Genomic DNA, 18,825 nt, shown 5'->3' with positions numbered 1-18,825 from the left:
TGTGTGTTTGTGTGTGTGTGTGTGTTTGTGCATGTGCCTGTGCATGTGACTGTGTGTTTGGTCATCAGCTGTAATAACTACAGGAGAGACTGGTGAATTTATATCTGACTGTGTCACTTTTATATCCATTAGAGGTGCATTTTCTTCGCAAAATGAGGATAAAATCATGGTGTGGTATGTACTAACAGGCCGCACTTACTAAACTATTTCCACCTGATAAAAGCAGGTGTTAATCCAAATTGCAGTTAAATGTGTCTGTAAGAGAGCACAAGTACTATTTCATGACAACTAAACTTTTTATTCCTTTCAACTGTGCTTGAGATCATGCCGTTGAGTTGTGCGCAGTGCAAATTGCGGTAGAGGGCAGAGAAAGGCGCTGATTACCCAATGAACTGCAGGTATGATAAATAGCAAGTAAAATGAAGAAGCACAGCATGCGCTTTCTGTGGGTTGGTCATAGCGTTAATCTGGCCCTCTATGTCTTACGATTGCTCTATGAGGGAGCATACAGGAAAGACAACAAACAAAAATATCACACAGATCTTCTCCCTCTCTATCTGTGAGTGTGTGTGTGTGTTTGTGTATCAATAGTGCCCTCCTTTGGTCATCAGCTGTAATAACTACAGAAGAGACTGTTGGTCTATGAGGGTGTATGGAGCATAGATATTAGAAAGCTATATGCCGCATTGACTGTCGAGTTCTATTAGGTGGCATCATAAAAACACGGCCGCCATATTGGCTATTGTCTATTATTGTCTATGGGCACATTTGCAGGCAATCACAGACACCTGTCTGATTTCCAGTCAGAGTCACATGCTCCTCCATTGGCCTCCAGTGATTGCTGCCCCCACCAAGATGGCGTGGCAATTTACGTACGTTCTAGAGCCCAATGCGGTATCTACTTTTCTAATATCTATGGTATGGAGGACTTGGCTCCAGAAGGAAAAGACAGGCCAATTATGGGAGATTAGCATGTGAAGTGATGTAAAAGTGTTGTGAATAATGTAATACAAAGACAATACCATACAGAACATGTTGATGGATTTATTATTATTATTATTATTATTATTATTATTTTAAAGACACTGAACAGATTCTCATTTACAAATCAGAAATTACTTCAAGAACCGGGGTGGAAGTATAGTTAAACCCTGACTATTTTCCTGTTTAGTTAGAGCAGTGGGTGGCTCTTTATGTGAAGGCATGCTGCTGTCTCTTCCTGATTTTTTTTCCTGACTGGGTCTTCGTTCATCTGTGGCATCAAAATTGCCGTCAACACACACACACACACACACACACACACACACACACACACACACACACACACACACACACACACACACACAGTTGCATTCACACTGATGTTCACTCACTCTTCACAGGGTTAGAGTCCTGCAAGTGCAGAAGAGCTGTTTGTTATGTCTAAAGTGATGAAAGCACAGGAATCCGATGTGTAACTACAACTTATTTATCTCATCATAAAGCATGGTATAGCAAGTACAACTTATTTACATCCAAACTCATACTTTTTTTAATTTCCTCACCTGCTATCAACCAAATTACATAATATAACACACCTATTGGTGTGGTTCCAAAGTACAGACAAAACACAGTTCATTTTTTACAGCTTTCAGGCTTCACCACAATGGCCTTAAGGAGTTGGTTCACAGTCAGAAATAAGTGCTGCAAGCACTATGGAAATTCATTCAATTCCAAACATACAACTAACATAACACAGAAAATAAATAGATGTGTGTGTGCGTGCGTGTGTGTGTGAGATAGAGAGTGAGAGAGAGACCATGGTTTTGGTCCCACTTCAACAATGTTATATTGTTGGTTTTAGGAGATTGAATACAACCCCAAGCTGAAAAAAAACAGACCAGGCCTCTATTTGTGACTGGCCTTTATTTATCCAAACCCGTAGCCACATCAGGCGGGTAAAAGACACAGGCATCTATTTGGGACTTGGCTTTTATTTGAAGTTTTACGGTAATAAAAAGCGAGGTATGTATCGAACCGTAGGTCAAAAATCGTGATACACCAAACTTTAGTTTGTATCGTTACAGCTCTAGTAAGTAATGCCATCTGATGTTCATGGTGATTATCTCTATTCTCCTAAACCACCCATGGACAAGGCAGTGGGGTGTTGTATACATACACATTGATATAACTGTAAACATAAATTGGGTGAATGTTAGGAAGGCTGCAGTGCATCAAATGTGTTAAAACTCAGATACATGATAGATAGATAGATAGATAGATAGATAGATAGATAGACATACACATACACATTATGTATCCTGAGGAAAATGTACGCTCTTTGGTCCAAGGTTGATATTCTGATATATGCTGTCTTGCTGTTTCTTGGTGGATCCTACATTAGCGTAGACTCCGTCAGGCTCGCTTGCTGTATGACCATCGGCCTGCGGGCCAGAACAGGCCAGTGTGCCCCGCCAACTGAGTTCTCTGCCTGACATAAAAAAACATCTAAATATTATTACAGCTATGATTGAAATTAAATCCACATTAAACACTGATGTTGAATACTTAACCTACTCAAAATGATAAAAAATGACACGGACTGACGTGTGTCAGCTATGCTATTGTTGATTGTGTGCGCAAACTGCGCGATGTAGAAGGATTCTACACACTCGGACACCGTTGCAGCGAGTGCCACCACTCCTGCAACGCCAAATGAGCATAAATCTCAACCAGTAGGGTTTTCAGACACTGCTGCATAAGAAATTCAGTAACAGATCTCAAGATAGAGCTGGGAAGATAATGGAAAATAGAAGGTTTTTCGCATTTCTGACCGCAGGATGACCCAAGCACCCAAGTTGAATGCATGAGCTGTTGATCTAAATTGCAGAAACCGTAAATAAAGTGCCAAACTGACACGTCGCATTTCCTATATTGTCCAATATTGTCCAGTGCTAATGATAAACTCGAGCAACGGAGACGTAAAGTGCTTTGGATCATGTAGGCTACTTTAATAGGGGAGATGGGATTTACCTTTGGTGAGCGCAACACAGCACAAGTCATAACATGCTTTATCCAGAAGGAAACATTTTTGGATGCAGTGACAAAAAGCTTATCATAAACCTGGCTGGGGACAGTTGTGGAGTTGGCATTCATAGCCTGTCATTGCAAAACAGAACATTTCCAAACTCAAAAACAGTAGACTAACGGCTCCCACACACAGTTGGAGACGCATCCCATCCACTTTACATGGGTTTACCGTTGCCGAACTGAATTGGGTCATCCGTTGCCGAACTGAATTGTGGGTGCGATGCGTCGCGTTGCTTCCTTCGAAAAGTTCAACTTTTGCTGCACCGACGGAGAGCAACGGAAGGCACCAGCCAATGAAATTACGGTTATAGGCCTACTTCAAGGCATTTGCATAGTAGGCTACACACCCCCGACTGCCGGGAACACCCACTGGCATGCAGTGACGGAATGCAACTGTGTGTAAAAGTGGACTGTCAGAGCAGCACAAAATACTCAAAGTCATGCTGTCTCCTTTCCTTGGCACTTTCCATCACAGTTGGTGCATCTACCTAGCTATTTCGTAAATGTGTTAGAAATTTGTTCTGTACTTTAAAGAACATTTTTGAACGATCACATAGCCTATGTGCAATGTTGCGATATTATCAGTATGTGCAATTTGCTTTTGGGCAGGATCTTACAAGAACATTTTGAAATGAATAGAAAGACACAGTGATGAGATTTTACACTCAGCTGTAGCCTAGGCCTGCTAGTGGTGAGTCTGTTATAGCCTATTTGCTTGTATTGTAGCCTATGCAACGCTATTCTATTAAACGCTGTGTGCTAGTCTATTCAACGCTATAGGCTATAACTGCTATGTTCTTGTACTATTTCCCCTCATGATCATATTGTTTCAGTTATCCAAAAGGCTCAAATGATGCTCTTTATTATATGGCAATTTCGGAAAAATAATTAATAAACGTGAGGTGAGGTGCCGTCAGTCAGTTACCTGGATTAGATGTGGTACAATGTCTAGACTTCACATAAAGGCAGATGAACCCTACGATTAGCAAGAGAGAACCCAGTCCTACAGGAATGTACAGACCAATACCTACAAGAGCGAGAGAGGATCTATTTTCATTTCACCTGTTCAGGCAAACCATTTTTTATTAATAATCAGACTAGAGAATGAAAATCATCCTGCACATTTCTTAAAAATTCAAAGGGATAATGTTGCAGGTATACTCACTGCTGATTGGCTCAGGATTCTTGGTTGTTTCGGTTGTAAGAGGGATAGTTGATGCCTCATATACTGTACATACACACCAGAGGTAGTTATTATTAAGAAATTAAAAAGACGCATGATTTGTTTTCAGAATTGGCCGAACTGCTGTATGTGACATTTAAAATAAACAATGTACATCAAATAGTCGTAGCACTCACTGCTGATTGGATCAGGAGTCATCGTCATTTCAGTTGTCTGATTGGCATCTGTTGTGGGGGTTACTACAGATGACACATCTGGGTAGATACACAAAAACAGGTTTGGAGAAGAGATGTAATGCATCAAAACAAATGTGACATTGTTTATTTTTAATAGCAGTGTGTTTGCCACCCAAAGCACAACACTTTACATACCTTTTACAACTTTTAAGTCAACATCATTGTACAGGTCACCTCTTAAAAAACTTCTGTCAACACCACACCAGTACTTCCCAGAATCATTTACTGTGAGCTCATGGATATTCACAGTGAAGACTCTAGCAGTGTTGTTGTCATGCACTAAGAATCGTCCACTGACTGCTGTAGTCTGGCCTTCTATTGTCCATACAAGGATGTTTCTGTGTCCATAGGTAGAACATTTGCCTGTGCAGAGGTACTTGGAGTATCTCTCATACCCTTGGTCATAGGGGCATCTGATGACTGCTGACCCACCTACATGCCCAGTCACCATGATCGCAGTCTTCACAGGATTAACACCTACACACACACACACACACACACACACACACACACACACACACACACACACACACACACACACACACACACAACAACAAGAATTTAAACTGTTTCTTCACAATTTTGGTTGAAGACCCAGTCAGTGACGTCACAACATGCACATTTGTTTAAATTCATACCTACGTCATCACCATGACCAATTTATTATGACCGCCGTGCAGCGAAGCGGTCATATGGGTTTAGTCAGATTTTTTTTTTTTCGCATATCCAATTTTCCGTCAAGGATACCCGGGACACTGAAAGACCAGGGTGCACGAAGCTTGGTGGGCATGTAGCCCCACAAGGATACAACAACAACAAAGATTGTTTTTCATTTTGATCTGTAGCCCCCCCGCTGGACTGGACCCCCCGAAAGGAGGGTAGGGCGGACACAGTTTTCTGTGAACATCTCGAGAACCGTAAGGCCTAGGAGGTCCACCTTTTTTATGTATGTTGATCTTAAGGGGGCATGTCAACCCATCCCATTACCACTTATTTCATGTATAGCGCCACTTAGTTAAAAATTAAAAAGCAAAAAATGTGGTGTTTTCATCACAATATCTCTGGCTGACAAGGTCAAAACTGCACGAAATTAAAAGTGTAGGATCATTATGACACCCTCCGAATGCATGCCAAGTTTTGTGTACTTTCGTTCATGGGGGGCCTTACAATAAAATAATGTATGTGTACATTTAGTGACGTACACCAACAAGGATTCCCGGGACACTGAAAGACCGGGGTACACAAACTTGGTGGGCATGTAACCCCACATGGATAGCATGGAACCGTCGTTTTTTGTTTTGATCTGTAGCCCCCCCGCTGGACTGGATCCCCCGAAAGGAGGGTAGGGCAGACACAGTTCTCTGTGAATATCTTGAGAACCGTAGGGACTAGGATGACCATTTTTTTCCGTACGTTTGCCTCCAGGGGTCATGTTAACCCATTTCATGTGCACCCATGTGCACAAACAGATACACACACACACACATACATTCACAGTAATCATACGTATGACACATACTCACACAGTAGACAAATGTACGCTTGCATGCACAGGCACATACGCAGGCACACACACAAGCACGCACACACACACACACACACACACACACACACATAACATAAACATGTACATGCACACAATTCAAGAATTTCTCAGAATTATGAACAGGGAAGATGGAGGTGGGGTTGTATAAAATTAATTTTACATGTGAAATCTATGAACTAATGTTTTGGTACTTGTTGTCTAGCAGATATCAGTGAGAATTGAGTGTGGATAATGCAATTTAGTGATACAGTTAGAATCATATAGGCCTTTCAGCGTGATTTATTTTTGTGGAAAAAATGTGCTGGACTGGGCGGCGGTCATATTTTGTACCGCTCTGCGGTACATCTAGTTGAACTATTAACAGACATGTGTCGAAAATTGACTTTATTTTCCATACGGAGAAATAACATATGCAGAGTCTAACCAAGGTCAATCTTGCCAAAAAAAGCCCTCAAACCTGAAAACACATGAGGCAAAAGTGCAAAACATCACAAAAACTAAACTAACACGCGCATATTTTTGTATTGCAATCATTGTAGTCTACAGTGTAACAGCGGGTTACAACTAACCCCGCTGGGTCACGTTTCTTTTAAGATAAGATAGCTCCTGCTATGTGTTGACTACATGTTTCAAAACGGTGTTCATTTTTAGCCTAGGCTACAAGACGATTATTAGTCAGTGAGCTGCACCCACAACTCAGTAATTGAAAGACAAGTAGCCTACCACCACACGTCCATACTGACTGAAAATTTGTGGAACACCGTCTCATAGTAATGTGGTTAACTGACCAATAGCATGCCCCGATCAACCATCTGCAACTAGGAAAAAAGTCCATGTTACATTTAATCCTGCGTTACTTTGTGCCCCGCTCTCCCCTGCAGCTTTCTGAAGTGGTGTTTCTGAAGCTAATGTAACAATAAATACCACCTTGACGTGAAAAAAGCTTTATGTCTCAAAGCGGCAACAAGTCGTTTTAGTCCCCATATGCGCTCATTATAAAGAACGTTTAACGTGTCCCAAAATAATTAATCACCAAACAAGTCTTGCCAGAAGCAACAACTTGCAAAAAATGATAACAATAGGCCTAGACCTAATAATGGTTGGAATGGAAAGATGCAAGTTAGGCCTATGTTTTAAAAACAAATGCTCCCGTTACCCCGCAGAAGTTTCAAAGTAGCCTACACCCAGAAAAACTGTTTGCTACTGGGATAAGTTTAGTTAATTTACTGGGCTATCTTTTAGCTGGGTTAAAACCAGACTCATTGCAGAACACCTCATCGAATGTCTGTAGTAGGCTACAAGTTTGATTCAATAAAAAGATTTCTAAGGAAAAACCAACGCATCATTACTCCTGCCTAGATTCGAACTCAGAACTGCCTGAAAGTTGCAGACGTCTATTCTAGAAATACGTGCATTAACCCACTCGACCGTCAGACAACGCTATAGCTACTTCGAGTAGGCCTATTGGGTAGGACTGTAGCCTACACTGGTTGCTGTGGCACAGTCTTGAGTGACCGAATTCGGTTTCCTTTGTCATATGAATGCTGTCATTTGTTAACATTACTATTAAGGAGATGCTGTAGGCAAAGGCTATATTTCAACTTTGTTAGTGTAGTAAAAAAATCTGAACTATTCACGAGGTTTCTGGGCAGCATATTTATGTTCTGTTAGCAAGCGAACTTCTCATGACTGCCGACAAAGTAGGCCTAGCATACTGCCAGCTGACGAAGCTCTCATTTTAAAACATTACTGAGAGACAGGCACTGTACAATCAAGAAATCTTGCCACTGAATCCAAAACTATGTTTAACATTATGTACAAAGCTTATAGGCTACAGTGGACTAGTATGTTGCAGGGGCTGCTAAAAACACAGAGAAACAACACTGAAAACTCGGCCAATCACAGCCCTTGCTGTCGAACGCTCCATCTGGTTCGACCGTGGAACGCCACAGTGGACTATGCTGCCCCCAAGTGGCTGCAGTTGTACTTACATTTCACCCAGCTGCGTGAATCACCTTGATCGTTAATGAAGTGTCAATTTTTAACCGGGACCCAATGTAGCTCAAGGAGATATGTTCATTGTGCAGTAATACAGTAAATGCATTTTGCATCTAAAAAACAAAACAAAGTAAACATATAGTATTGAGAATTAGGGGTTATGTTTACTGTTTTTGAGGTTTGTGATTGTTTTTGAGAAAAGGGTGGAAGGTTTCAAAAAATGTGTTTTAGCAATTGTGAAACTGTATACCGGAAAAGACAGACATTTCAGTACTGTAAATGAGAAGTGCATTGCAGTCTACAGTATACAATATACTCTCAATTCCACACTGATAGTTTCTGTCAATTGTTGGTATGGACCTACTAGCTTATTCAGAGTGTAAACAATCTCATCATTTGAAATTTTGAGTAGTTGTGTTTAACAACATCTGTGCTTTATTTGTGTTTATATAATGCCACTTGTGGTTACCATTATGCATCACAAGTGCATCACAATGCAAAATGTGTCGTATTGCATGAGAATGTGTTTACAGTTTTCCAAACAGAGTCTATGAGATCTGCAAACTGTATTTTATATGTGCAAACTGTTAAAGGTATTGCCAAAAGGGTAATTAATTCAAGAAATGTGTTGAAGCAGCTGATAATTTGGTTCAGTAAGTGGAGTTTAGTGTTTTAGCAATAGGTGAAAAACTGTAATTCTTAGCCAGGCATGATGACTATGTCACTCCATATCTGGTAGGAGAAGCAAACAGAGAAAATACAAACTCACCAATGAGTAGGCCACAGATGAGGAGTATATATGTCTGCATGCTAAACCTTGTCCACAGTCCAAAACAGAAACTTCCGACAAGCCTGTGAACGCTCTGAACAAGTGGTTTATGTACGGTGACGAGGTGTTGCTAGCTGGCTCCTCCTTACCCTCCTTACTGTAATACATTTGTCCTGCCCCCAACACAAGACACTTTTAAATGTGGTCACAATCAGATGTGCTATTACAGTACAGTAAACTCATCATCCTTTTGCTTTTGACCAAAGTGGACAGATATTACACAGATGTGTATGATTCTGTTGATTGTTTAACTTTAAACTGATTTTTTTTTTTCTGGCTTGCTTTAAAACTGTCTCCTTGAAAGATATAGTGGCTTTCAATGTTACAACAGCAATATCATATCCCCAACAACCAAAATCAAAATCATGGAACAGCCTGTTTTCCAAAAGAAACAGCAATAAAATCAAGACACGCAAGACTGCACACCCCCTCTCATCTCCTGCCACATACAACATGGAACAAACAGCCAAAAACAAGAGGCCAACTGTATTTGTTACTGTGTGTCTGTGACAACTGATGCAGAGGAAATTGAGCAAGTGTTTGGGGGGAGCAGAGGACACTGCTGTCTAAATGTATGCAAACGTTTCACACCACAGACCACAGTCATCATGCTCATATGAAGAAATATGTCTAAGTGTGAATGAGGGCGTGTGTGAAAGGGAGCTCTGTGGTCATTATGTATATGTACCGTTTGATAACATGCAATAAGAATAGAGCGTTGAGGTTTCAGCTTGGGGTGATATGAAAGTGTTTCACAGTAAGAGATACGTGCTACAGTCACACTCTAAAATTTATTTAATGGTTTTGCAGCATTGTAATCTTGTAATCCAAGTTCCTCTTAGATGGCTTTGTCATTTCTAATGTATTTAGAATGTATTTCCCCATTTGCATTTCCAAGAGTGTTTCCATGATAAAATAATAAATCCATATTGATGTTTGTGTGATATGAGTGTTTGTTTATGTGAGAGTGTACCAAGAGGGGGCTTTCAGCTTTGAGCATGGGGGTGCACCCCATGATCTTTGTCCCACAGACAGGACAGTAAGCCTGTGCTTGAGGTACATTTGACGTTGTCATTGTCAACAGTAAGATGGAAACAGGAAATGAGTCAGAGAGATACATAAGAGTAAGATACGGAAATGACAGCTGGTCAGAATCAAGGTACCTCGACCTGAGTGGAAGCCCAGGGGATGTTGCCTCTTGTGCCCCCTAGTGGTACAGAAGGGTTTGGTTTATGGGCCTTAATGACAGATGAGGGGGAAGGCATACAGGAAAGACAACACACAAAAAGATCACACAGATCTCTCTTTCTTTCTCTCTCTCCCCCTCTCTCTCTCTCTATCTGTGAGTGTGGGTGTATTTGTGTATCAATAGTGCCCTCCTTTGGTCATCAGCTGTAACAACTACAGAAGAGACTGTCGGTCTATGAGGGAGTGTAGATGACCACTAGCAGTGTTTTATTATGATACACTTTTTGACTGATTTTATGTGACTTTTATTTTGACATCACGCTATCTGCATGATGAACTAATCTCTTCCGCTCACACTCGTTAAAAAAAAAAAACACAAGAAGGCACATTACAAGTCTAGAGCCAGAGATCGGAAAATATTACTATAACCTTTAACTAAAGTGTTCTTTGAAGTGTTATACCACTTTGCAGCATTCCTGGTCACCCTTTTGAGTCAATGCTTGATTTGCTTTAGCAGTAATAATTTAAGAACATTTATGAAGTTGCTAGCTAAGTAGTTAAGTTAATGGCGGTAGCCTTCCCTGGATCACAACTCTTTAGCACCCCTTGATACGCGGAGCGAGGTATGTGGTTCATTGTAATGTACTGTACTATGTATTTCATATTAATTCATTTCATACGTTCATGTAAAATGTAATGAGATTCATTTCTTATAATGGTTGTTGCCTGCCAATGCTGTTATCAATGTGATGCTAGCTTGCTAAAGTGCATTTGTCAAAGGACTATTTTGTATCTGGCTAAATTGCCTTTGTTATTTTCCTTTCAAGTTTTTACGGTGTTGGTGCTATGCACACTCGTCTGAATTAAAATACACCCGTATGGAAACACTCCCAAGCCTGTTTATTCCAAGTTGAGGGGCTGCTACAGTAAAAACTCGTCGCTGGATGTGGAGTGAAAACTCAACTCGACGTTAGAAGGACTGCCATCCGCCACTCTGTGTACAAGACTGCCATCTTCTGTTCAAAGCCCTCACTTCAACCGGCACCCAGGCAAGATTCGTAAATGCTGATTGCTGCATAAAACCACAGGGACACTTTGATTGTGAACCGTGATATTTATGTAATGGACTTTAGTCACCTTTATAAACAATATACTGTACATGTTTGATGCTCTGCTCTAATTAAATCATACATTTGTGAATTTAAAGATACAGAAAGTTAATTTCACAGTGCAGTAAGTGAATGTTATGAGCCCATTCACCGCAACCACAATGCCACTCCAGACATTGTACCGAAAATGGATGCTTGTATAGCACTCACTGCAGAGATCAGCGAAATAATAGAGAAGCGGCTAGAGACTGTAGAAGAGGTCTTCAATCCAGAACTTGAGAAAGTACGAGTGAGGATGGCACTTAAGAAGGATGAGTATGGATCTATCTTCGGACACACAAAGACAGATACTGTACTCTCTCTAGCAGAAAATTCAATCCACTCACAGGGCTCAAGCAAACATGTAGATGCGGGAGCAGAACTCGCAGCTCAACAAGAAAAGGTTAAAGCAGTGTATCAAATACAAGCTCAAGAAGAAGTTCTTAGCAAGTTAGAAGAAGAGAAGCAGCTAGTTCTTAAAAGGTTGGAAGAAGAAAAGCAAGTAGCTATTAAAAGGATAGAGGCAAACATGCGTCAGGAAAAGAAAAGACTACAGCAAATTCAAGCAGAGTCAGAAGTAAGAATAGCAGAGGCGAGAGTAAACGCATATGAGAGCCTTGAATATGACTCCAGAGACTGGCTAAAAGGGACTGATTACACAGTTGAATTCAAAGGCCAGCTTAATCCAAAGGCCAACGCATACCAGCCTCCACAAGCACACGCCAATGCGCTAGCATCTCCTGAGAAAGATGGCCTTACCCAAGCACTCATTAATTCACTCGGTATGAATCGCCTGCCTGCTCCTGAGCCACCAAAATTCTCTGGTGAAGCCCTAAAGTATGTAGACTGGAAGATGTCTTTCATGGCCCTCATAGACCGCCAGCCTCTCCCAGCTCATGAAAAAATGTTCTATTTAAAAAACTATCTGTATGGAGAAGCACGTAAAGCTGTAGAGGGATTCTTCTATAGAAATTCAGAAGAAGCCTATCAAGGGGCATTGAAGGTCCTGGAAGAAACGTACGGAAACCACTTCATCGTGCAAAAGGCCTTTAGAGACAAGCTCATGAAATGGCCCAAAGTTGGTACCAGTGATCCTGCTGCACTTCGAGAGTTTGCTGACTTCCTGCAAGGATGCGTTGAAGCGATGCCTCATGTGAAAGGATTGGCCATCTTAGATGACTGTGAAGAGAATCACAAGTTGTTGAAGAAATTACCAGACTGGATCACACGAAGATGGAGCAGAGTCGTTACAGAAAGGTTGGACGAATCCGGGGATTACCCAAGCTTTTCCTGTTTCACAAGGTTCATTCAAAAGGAGGCTCGGATAGCCTGTAACCCCGTCGCCTCTCCACTTCTGATCAAGGCCACAGATGACCGGCAGCCCAAGAGAGCTAGAGCACTTCACACAAACACTAAAGGGAACAATCCCACAGAAAAGGTTGAGAAAGTGTTCAGCAACAAGTCAAAGCCACCTTGTCCTATCTGCAAGGATGAGACGCACAGCGTCGTAAAGTGCCCTACCTTTGCAGCAAAATCTCTGGAAGATAAGAAGGCCTTCATACGGGAAAACAATTTGTGCTACGGATGTTTGAGAAAGGGACACAACAGTAAGGATTGCAAAACACGGCACACCTGTGGCACATGCAGCAGACGTCACCCCACCTGCCTACATGAAGAGAGAGAGAACCGATCTGCGGAAGCAAAAGAGAAACAGTCCACTTCCACAGACAAAGGCACTAGTCAGGAGGAGATCAAAGTGACGTCCCATGCAGTTACGCAGCGCGTCTTTGCCACATCAAGCATCGTCCCTGTTTTCATGTCATCTGCAAATGAACCACAGAAAGAAGTCATAACGTATGCTCTTCTGGATACACAGAGTGATTCGACGTTCGTCTTGGAAGACCTACTCGAAGAGCTGAACGTGGAGACTAAACCAGTACAGCTCAAACTGAGCACCATGACGGCTGTTGACACACCCATAGCAAGTAAAAGTGTCTACGGTCTACAAGTTCGAGGACTACAGTCTGAAAAACAGATTCAGCTACGCCAAGCCTACACTCGTGGCTTCATCCCGGTCGACAAGTCCTACATCCCGACTTCCAAAACAGCTCTACTCTGGCCTCATCTAAAGCATCTAGCAAACAAACTTCCGCTGCTTAAGGACTGTGAGGTGGGACTGTTAATTGGAAGTGATTGCCCGTTGGCGTTAGTCCCCCTGGAAGTCGTCATAGGAGGCGAAAATGATCCATTCGCCCAGAGAACGGAACTCGGCTGGAGCATCGTAGGCTCATCCAATCCACATCTGGATCGCCAGGGAAACCAGAGGTTCGTCCATCGAGTAACAGTGAAGGAAATACCAGCGCCATCAACCACTGACGTGCTGAAGGTCTTGGAATCAGACTTCAATGAAAGGAAGTATACAGACAAAGACAAGTATGTGTCACAAGACGACGTTCGCTTCATTCAACTCCTGAGTGACAACATAACTCAAAGGAAAGATGGACACTATGAAATGCCCCTTCCTTTCAAGAGCACCGAGCCTCCTCTGCTACCAGACAACAAGAAGCTGGCTACAGTTCGACTGCAGCACCTAAAGAAAAGATTGAAAATTAATGAGCGGTATAAAGAACAGTACAAGGCCTTCATGAAAGATATGATAAAGAAAGGTGACGCAGAGCCAGCCTCTCCTGTGACGGGACAGCAGACGACGTGGTACATACCACACCATGGGGTGTTCCACCCCAAGAAGCCGGAGAAGCTAAGGGTCGTTTTTGACTGTTCAGCGAAGTTCCGTGGTGTCTCACTAAATGATACACTGCTAACAGGTCCTGACCTGATCAACTCTCTCCTTGGAGTGCTCTGTCGTTTCAGGAAAGAGGCTGTAGCAATCATATGCGACATCGAGAAAATGTTCCACCAGTTTTATGTTTCTCCTGAACTACGGAACTACTTACGGTTTCTCTGGTGGGAGGATGGAGACCTCGAAGCAGAGCCTCAAGAGTATCAAATGGCTGTTCACCTATTCGGCGCCGCTTCGTCACCTGGATGTGCCAACTTCGGTCTGAAGTACTTGGCACGTCAATACAAAGAAGAGTACCCATCAGCGTCAGCCTTCGTTGAAAGGAACTTCTACGTCGACGATGGACTCATCAGCGTCCCCTCCGTAGAAGAAGCAAAGGAATTGATTGCTGAAGCGCGAGCGTTGTGCAAGAGAGGAGGCCTGCGTCTACACAAGTTCAACTCAAACAAAAGGTCAGTTCTGGACTCTGTGGATCCAACTGAGAGAGCAGTTACATCTGAACCCCTCAATCTGGATCTAAATGCAGCTCCAGCAGAACGTGCTCTCGGTATCCAGTGGTCCCTTGAACATGACACCTTCAGCTTCAATGGAAACCCACAGACCAAACCCTCAACACGTCGCGGCATCTTATCCGTCATTGCTTCTTTGTACGATCCAGTCGGATTCGTGGCTCCGTTTATCCTAACCGGAAAGTGCATCCTCCAGGAGCTGTGCCGTCGAGGAATTGGATGGGATGACCCACTTCCCGAAGACTTAAGTCCACGGTGGGAGAGATGGAAGAGCGACCTACAAAGGCTGAAGGAAGTCTCAATACCGAGATGCTACCAACCACAAGGCTTCTGCAACACTGTCACGAGGGAACTACACCACTTCTCAGATGCCAGCAATATAGGATATGGCTCGTGTTCCTATCTGAGAAGCAAGAATGAAGATGGTGAAGTTCACTGCAGCCTTGTGATGGCAAAGGCTAGAGTTGCACCTACAAAACTCACAAGCATTCCAAGATTGGAACTTTCAGCAGTAGTGGTCGCTGCAAGATCAAGTGTCATGCTGAGAAACGAGCTTGAAATGCTGATCCATGCAGAATTTTTCTGGACTGACTCCCAAGTTGTCCTGGCTTATATCAACAATGAAGCAAGAAGGTTTCATGTCTTCGTTGCCAATCGTGTGCAAATGATCGATCAGAGAACACACCAGCCCCAGCCAGTGGCACTACATAGACACAACAGAAAACCCTGCTGACCATGCGTCGAGAGGTCTCAATGCAGTCGACATCTCCTCAACAAACTGGCTACCAGGACCCAAATTCCTGTGGGAGCAAGAAATACATCCAGAGTCTCACCTTACTCCAGAGTTGCTTGTCGGTGATCCTGAGGTCAGGTCAATGCAGGCGTTTGCAACCAAAGTTGAACCTTCCAAGTCAGACATTCTTACCCGTCTAAATCGATTCTCCTCCTGGTCAAAACTCCTCAAAGTCATTGCAAGAATCAAGAGGTTGAATTCAAAGCAAGCACATCCTGGCAAACCTGTGAGTGTGGAAGAACGCGAGAGAGCTGCCGAATCAGTGATGAGGCTCGCACAAGAAGAAGCATTCTCCCAAGAGATGAAGATACTTCAGAGGGGAGAAAGTCTTCAAAACTCCAGCCGTCTGTTTCGCTTGGATCCCATCTTAGAAGGAGGAGCACTTAGTGTCGGTGGTAGACTAGATCAGTCATCCTTAAGCCTAGAAGTCAAACACCCCTTGATTCTACCCAAAGAAGGACATATTACCAAGCTGATCTTGACCCACTACCACGAGAAGATCTGTCACCAAGGACGGAATCAAACACTAACAGAACTTTGAGCCAATGGGTTTTGGGTCATCGGTGGAAGTAAGTCAGTCGCTAAGCTAATACACAGATGTGTGAAGTGCAGAAGACTGAGACGGCCTGCAGAAGAACAACGCATGGCAGAGCTTCCTAAGGAACGTGTGGAAGTGTCTGCTCCCTTCACTTACTGTGGCATCGATTGCTTCGGCCCATTCATCACTAAGAAAGCCCCAAAGAGCAAAAGCGCTATGGCTTAATCTTCACTTGCCTTGCCTCTCGATCTGTTCACATTGAGATGCTTGAGGACTTATCCACAGATGCATTTATCAACGCCTTAAGATGCTTCATCAGTCTCAGAGGAGCTGTTCGTCAACTCCATTGCGATCAAGGAACTAATTTTGTGGGAGCTAAAAATGAGTTCAAAGAAGCACTGAAGCAATGCGACACCAAAACAATCGAGAGCTTCCTCGCAGAAAGGCAATGTGAGTTTATCTTTAATGCTCCCTCAGCAAGTCACGCTGGCGGCGTCTGGGAGCGCCAGATTCGGACTGTCCGTAATGTCCTAAATGCCACACTCTGTCAATACTCAGGCAGACTCGACGACTCTTCCCTTCGAACTCTGTTCTACGAAGCAATGGCCATTGTGAACAGCCGTCCGTTAACCGTAAACGGGGTAAATGATCCTACCTCGCTCGAGCCGTTAACTCCAAACCATCTCATATTGATGAAGTCCAAGATTGCCCTTCCACCGCCTGGCAAATTTGAGAAGGAGGATGTCTACGCAACTAAAAGGTGGCGAAGAGTCCAGTACCTCGTCGAACAGTTCTGGAGCCGGTGGAAGAGAGAATATCTCATGAACATCTCCACACGGCAAAAGTGGCACACGACTCGACGCAACCTTAAGGTAGATGACTTAGTCATTATAAAGGAAGACACCCCTAGAAATCAGTGGCATCTGGGACGAGTGGTTGAAACCACAAAGGAGAGCGATGGACTAGTGCGTCGCGTCAAGGTGTTAGTAGGAGAAAGGACGTCAGTGAAACAAGATCGCCCTACCAAACCTTTGATTATAGAAAGGCCCATTCAGAAACTTGTTCTCCTCCTCGAGAGTGATTGATCAGTCTAGTTGTCTACACCTTTATTCCCCTTATGACATAGGCTACCTTCCCTTAGTTATTAAGTAGTATACTCACCTGCACATATCTAGAAACACTGATGCAGACATAGGACTCAAGTATGAGCCGTTCAGCCAGGTTGATCCTTGTCTTCACTCTTCATAACATGAGTGGTGGGAGTGTAGATGACCACTAGCAGTGTTTTATTATGATACACTTTTTGACTGATTTTATGTGACTTTTATTTTGACATCACGCTATCTGCATGATGAACTAATCTCTTCCGCTCACACTCGTTCAAAAAAAAAACACAAGAAGGCACGTTACAAGTCTAGAGCCAGAGATCGGAAAATATTACTATAACCTTTAACTAAAGTGTTCTTTGAAGTGTTATCCCACTTTGCAGCATTCCTGGTCACCCTTTTGAGTCAATGCTTGATTTGCTTTAGCAGTAATAATTTAAGAACATTTATGAAGTTGCTAGCTAAGTAGTTAAGTTAATGGCGGTAGCCTTCCCTGGATCACAACTCTTTAGCACCCCTTGATACGCGGAGCGAGGTATGTGGTTCATTGTAATGTACTGTACTATGTATTTCATATTAATTCATTTCATACGTTCATGTAAAATGTAATGAGATTCATTTCTTATAATGGTTGTTGCCTGCCAATGCTGTTATCAATGTGATGCTAGCTTGCTAAAGTGCATTTGTCAAAGGACTATTTTGTATCTGGCTAAATTGCCTTTGTTATTTTCCTTTCAAGTTTTTACGGTGTTGGTGCTATGCACACTCGTCTGAATTAAAATACTCCCGTATGGAAACACTCCCAAGCCTGTTTATTCCAAGTTGAGGGGCTGCTACAGGGAGTATGGAGGAGTTGGCTCCAGAAGGAAAAGACAGGACACTGATGTAAGTGAATGAACTGGGAGACTTGCATGTGAAATAATGCAAAAGATGTGATGTGAATAATGTACTACAAAGACAATACCATATAGAACATATTCTGAAGGTGGATTTTTTTTAAATACGCTCAACATATTCTCATTTTCAAATCAGAAATTACTTATGAAAGTTATAAACGAGTGCAAACATTCCATCTAAAACATCTTACAGTAATCCATTGTTGTTCAAAATCAAATTGTTAGTATTAATTATTAGTATACAGTAGTATATTAACATTATATAGCATTAGTATTGTCATTAATAAAATAAAAATAAATTTCTATAAAGCGCTGTCAAAGGTAACATAGTAGTACCTATTAAAATAGAATTAACCTAGTGTCAAGAAAAGACAACAGCATCGGTAGATAGGCAGACAGAGAGACAGATAGGTAAGTAGATAGACAGATGAATAGACAGATATACAGATGTGTCCAAATAGCAACAAACGTTCAGCAAAATTGCAGACACTGCCTTTAACTCCCATGCTCCTGGGTAGACATTCATTCATTCATTCATTCAGTCATTCGCCCATTCCTAGCCTTGGTGAGGGTGTACCTCATTAATCATTCCAGCACTATTCCCGTGCCCTGTTCAAGGTGTCCCTCATGGGCTCATACTCATCTCCAGGAAGAGTGACCTTCAAGGACATGTACTCATTTTCTGCACCTCTCCTTGCCTTGCTAAGTGCAGCCTTCTTGGGGTTGTGCTCATTTTTAGTACCCTTACTAGCAATGCTTAGTGTGCCTCTCATGGATGCATATTCATTCTCAGCACCCTTGCTAGCCTTGCTAATGCTAATGGTGTTCCTCAAAGATTCATATTCATTTCCTGCACCCTTGCTAGCCTTGCTAATGCTATGGGTGTCCCTCAAAGATTCATATTCATTTTCCGGACCTTTCTTAGCCTTGCTAATGCTACGTGTGTCTTTCCCAGGAGACCTGTTGACACGTGCTAATGGAGCTCT

General features: G+C 42.5%; 2 protein-coding genes and 1 pseudogene across 5 annotated transcripts in view; all 3 read right to left on the bottom strand.

Moving 5' to 3' along the window:
- The window catches only part of LOC143123348 (uncharacterized), a 685,973-nt pseudogene that overhangs the window by 565,373 nt on the left and 101,775 nt on the right, over positions 1–18,825 (bottom strand).
- Positions 1,889–8,877, bottom strand: LOC143123625 (CMRF35-like molecule 8). Of its 3 annotated transcripts, XM_076285008.1 has the most exons (7): positions 8,802–8,877; positions 8,026–8,145; positions 4,624–4,965; positions 4,429–4,506; positions 4,235–4,297; positions 3,995–4,096; positions 1,889–2,470 (listed from the first exon to the last, which is right to left on the bottom strand). In XM_076285008.1, exons 3-7 carry the CDS (start codon positions 4,937–4,939, stop codon positions 2,292–2,294), a joined length of 738 nt encoding a protein of 245 aa, XP_076141123.1. In that variant the 5' UTR covers positions 4,940–4,965; positions 8,026–8,145; positions 8,802–8,877; the 3' UTR covers positions 1,889–2,291. The 3 variants fall into 3 exon arrangements, with proteins under 3 accessions (XP_076141123.1, XP_076141122.1, XP_076141124.1); XM_076285007.1 differs by lacking the exon at positions 8,026–8,145 and having other exon boundaries at positions 8,802–8,872; XM_076285009.1 differs by lacking the exons at positions 3,995–4,096; positions 8,026–8,145 and having other exon boundaries at positions 8,802–8,872.
- The window catches only part of LOC143123491 (uncharacterized), a 9,436-nt gene continuing 8,345 nt past the window's right edge, over positions 17,735–18,825 (bottom strand). For both annotated transcript variants that reach the window (XM_076284953.1, XM_076284947.1), the window contains one exon: positions 17,735–18,825. This exon is cut by the window's right edge and continues 102 nt beyond it. In XM_076284953.1, coding sequence (XP_076141068.1) covers positions 18,436–18,825 — 390 coding nt within the window. In that variant the 3' untranslated portion in view covers positions 17,735–18,435.

This window comes from Alosa pseudoharengus, unplaced genomic scaffold (assembly GCF_046254945.1).
Source record: "Alosa pseudoharengus isolate Yale_2024_CS ecotype anadromous, Long Island Sound unplaced genomic scaffold, YU_APseudo_1.1 YU_APseudo_1.1_scf_1, whole genome shotgun sequence".
Lineage (NCBI taxonomy): Eukaryota > Metazoa > Chordata > Actinopteri > Clupeiformes > Clupeidae > Alosa > Alosa pseudoharengus.
The sequence above is the reverse complement of the archived record's forward strand: the minus strand, read 5'-3'. Positions and strand labels throughout refer to the sequence as shown.

Excerpts from the sequence above, each read along its gene's own strand:
- LOC143123625 (XM_076285007.1), bottom strand. The coding sequence starts at position 8,841 with ATGCAGACATATATACTCCTCATCTGTGGCCTACTCATTG. Across the intron at positions 4,966-8,801 it reads CATCTGTGGCCTACTCATTG|GTGTTAATCCTGTGAAGACT; the intron begins GTGAGTTTGTAT and ends GTGTGTGTGTAG. Across the intron at positions 2,471-3,994 it reads TTGTACCACATCTAATCCAG|GCAGAGAACTCAGTTGGCGG; the intron begins GTAACTGACTGA and ends TTTTTATGTCAG.